Source organism: Gossypium hirsutum, chromosome A11 (assembly GCF_007990345.1).
Source record: "Gossypium hirsutum isolate 1008001.06 chromosome A11, Gossypium_hirsutum_v2.1, whole genome shotgun sequence".
Classification (NCBI taxonomy): domain Eukaryota; kingdom Viridiplantae; phylum Streptophyta; class Magnoliopsida; order Malvales; family Malvaceae; genus Gossypium; species Gossypium hirsutum.
The window spans coordinates 56,829,261-56,832,389 of record NC_053434.1 but is presented as its reverse complement, the minus strand read 5'-3'; the positions used below and the strand labels follow the sequence as shown (position 1 = coordinate 56,832,389).

The following is a 3,129-nucleotide window of genomic DNA, read 5'->3' as shown; positions in this document are numbered from 1 at the left end:
AGATTTTGATCTATCTTAGGTATTAAAAGACCATCAGATATATCCTTACTACTTGATTGAGTACTAGTTAGCACACTACCTTTACCCTTAACCTCAATAGACTAGCCATTCCTAATTCTAACCCTAGAGAAAAAACTGGTGTTAATCTTCCTAAAAATGCTTTCATCAGAGGCCATATGGTTTGTGCAACCATTGTCAATTAGCCAATCTTTCTTGATTTTGCTGCTAGATGAAAAACAAGAAGCAGTGAACACTTGCTCCTCCTGAGCTTGGTTCCAATCAACTATATGAGCCTGAGCATTATGCTGCTTCTGCTGTAACTGCCTTTTGTTTTTGCACACCCTCTCCATATGACCAAGTTGCTTGTATGATCTACATTGAATGTTTGACTTGAACCAACAATGTTTCTCCAAGTGAGTTCCATTTTTGTAATGAGAACAAGGTGGATACTTCATCTTTCCTCTGTCTCTCTTTTGTTTTTCACCCCAACTCTTATTTTCCTTATTGCTCGAGGAGTTCGAGCCTTCCTTGATTTTGGCTTGGAATGCTCCTTCAGAATACTCCTCTAGTCTGCTTGATCTTCTTTACTTTTAAGCAAAGAACATTTATCAACTTAGACAAAGAAATCATTGAGAGATCTCTTGAGTCTTCCAAATAGGAAATCTTATACTCATATCTCTCAAGGAGAGAGGTTTTAACCTTTCCACAACCCTACTATTACTAAACTGATCTCCAAGTCACAACAACCATAATTCTATCTAAATACTGCTTAACACTTTCAATATCCTTCATCTTCAAGTTCTCGGAGTCCTTACTCAAGTTAATGAGATACTACTGTATTGTCTTTTTTTTAGCCTTGGAACTCTTCCTTTAGCTTATCCCAAGCTTTTTTGGGAGTTTCATAGGCCATGGTTCTTGTGAAGATCACATCTGATACACCATTCTGTAGGCATGGCATTGCTTTATACTTCTTGGCACACTCCTCACTGTGTTGTCGCATCTAAGCAATGGTTGGATTTGCTTTCAATGCTCATGGCTCTATGTCAGCAGTCACCATTTCCCATAAGTCATAGGCCTAAAGGTAAGTTTTCATCTTGACTACCCAAATATGGTAATTCTCTCTAGCAAAGATAGGAGATAGTGGTGGTGAAAGACTTGTTGAAGACATACTAATAACAAAACAACAAGAAAGAAAAGGTAGACTCTTTCTTTCTCAACAAAAAAAAACTACAAATAGAGGTAATGACCCTCAAAGATGACTGGCTCTTGATACCAATTATTGGTATTTTTCAAAGAGAAGCAGAGAACAAAGGAGCAAAAAACAATAGAAAAAATGTTGTTGAGTTGAACTAATGTATATTTCATTTCTTTAAAAATACAACATATATAGTCAAACCAATACCAAATACAACCAAACTTTTAACTACTCCCACTAATAACCTTGTAACTTACAAAACTTTTCTTGCACATAAGCTGATTATGTCAATCAACACTTAAACACATCAAAACATAAGCAAACCAAGTTCATTCTTAGCTAAATGAAACAACAAGGAACTAAACAAAATACTAGGATGAAAACTAGACAAAATGTGCATGCACCAAAGTTTGAATTGCATCTCGCATGCTCGTGGGTCAGCTACCACTTTCATAGTTCGTAGGTCAACTAGCACTTTGACAATTAGTAGGTCAGGTAACAACCTTCTACCTGTGGAGATATCTCGTAGCTCATCACTTGTAGATACATATCATAGTTCACAACATGTAGAGACATTTCACACTTCACCATGTGTAGAGACAACTCACACTTCACCACTTGTGGAGATAACTCGTATTATGCAGTTCCCATGTGTTCGAGCTACTGCATGGTTGGCCAACTTGTAACAAATCTTCCTCCTATTGATTTTAATATACCTAATTTCAATTATGATGCAATCAATGTACTCTACCAGGTTGCCACAAGACCTAATGTTGGAGCCATCGAATCAATAGCCTCACTTAATTAATCAAGTTGGTAGAGTAATCTATGTTGAAATCATGCCAATTTGGGATTTCTAGATGAGAGAAGTTATAGATTTTACCACTCATTTGTCATTTATCATTGACACCTAATGCGAAGCTAATTTAGACTATGGAGTCGACCTTGCAGTCTTCCTTACTCCTACTGGGAGTGAAATTCCACCGAATTTAGGAGGTGGATTTCTAGGCCTATTTAACACTACAACCAATGATTCATCTGGGAACCAGGTATTTCTTGTTGATTTTGATACTTACCCCAACCCTAAATGGGATTATGCAATTGAGCTTATGGGGATCAACATCAACTTTATTTCTTCAGTTGAGTATGCTCCCTAGAACTTTAGTTTGTATAGTGAAGACACTGTTGATGCATGGATTTCTTATAACACTACTCCTATGAATTTGAGTGTCACTTGGAGTTATCAGAAGCAGAACACTTCTGGCTCTCAATGGAATTCTAGTATTTCTCACCAAATTGATCGGATGGGGTTCCACTAGAATCGACCACTACTGTCTATAAAAATTAAAGAAAAATCACTAAAAACTTACTTGAAATTAAGGGCCAAATGTTCAAGCTAGGTTTGAACCTTTCTTTCTTATTCTACAAGGTGAATGGTGGAGAAGATGACAAATTTTGTCATATTTTTCACACTTAATTCTCTTATATACTTAGGTTAATTTTAATTAAACTTATTTAATTAACTTAATTATGATTAATTAGGCTTAAATCTTTAATTAACTTAATTTAATGATAATTAACATCACATCACACGAACATCTATTTCAAATTGGTCCATTTGCTATTTTGATCTTTTAGATAATTATTATTTAAGTCCCCAAGCCTTTTTTCTAATTAAAAATCTATAGTGTTTAAACTTTTAAAGTTTAGTCTCTAGGCCTTAATTAGTAACATTTTCGACTAAATTGCTTAAACAAATTTTAATTCAACTATATAATAACTCCATAAATATCCCTATTTAGTATTTACAGACTCAGTTTACGAAAATGAGGTCTCAAAACCACAAATTTTAACACCACTAAAAACTAGTCGTTACATACTAGATCATTAATATTTGACCGTTTGGGAGAATCCACAACAAAGCTTTCAGTGTT

The 3,129-nt window shown here is 35.0% G+C and overlaps 1 protein-coding gene across 1 annotated transcript; it reads left to right on the top strand.

Annotated features, from left to right (window-relative positions):
• Positions 1–951: 951 nt before the first annotated feature.
• On the top strand, positions 952–2,352 carry LOC107960137 (L-type lectin-domain containing receptor kinase IX.1-like). Its single transcript, XM_016896413.1, has 2 exons — positions 952–1,081; positions 2,126–2,352. The coding sequence occupies exons 1-2, from the start codon at positions 952–954 to the stop codon at positions 2,350–2,352; spliced, it is 357 nt and encodes a 118-aa protein (XP_016751902.1).
• The last annotated feature ends 777 nt before the right edge of the window (positions 2,353–3,129 follow it).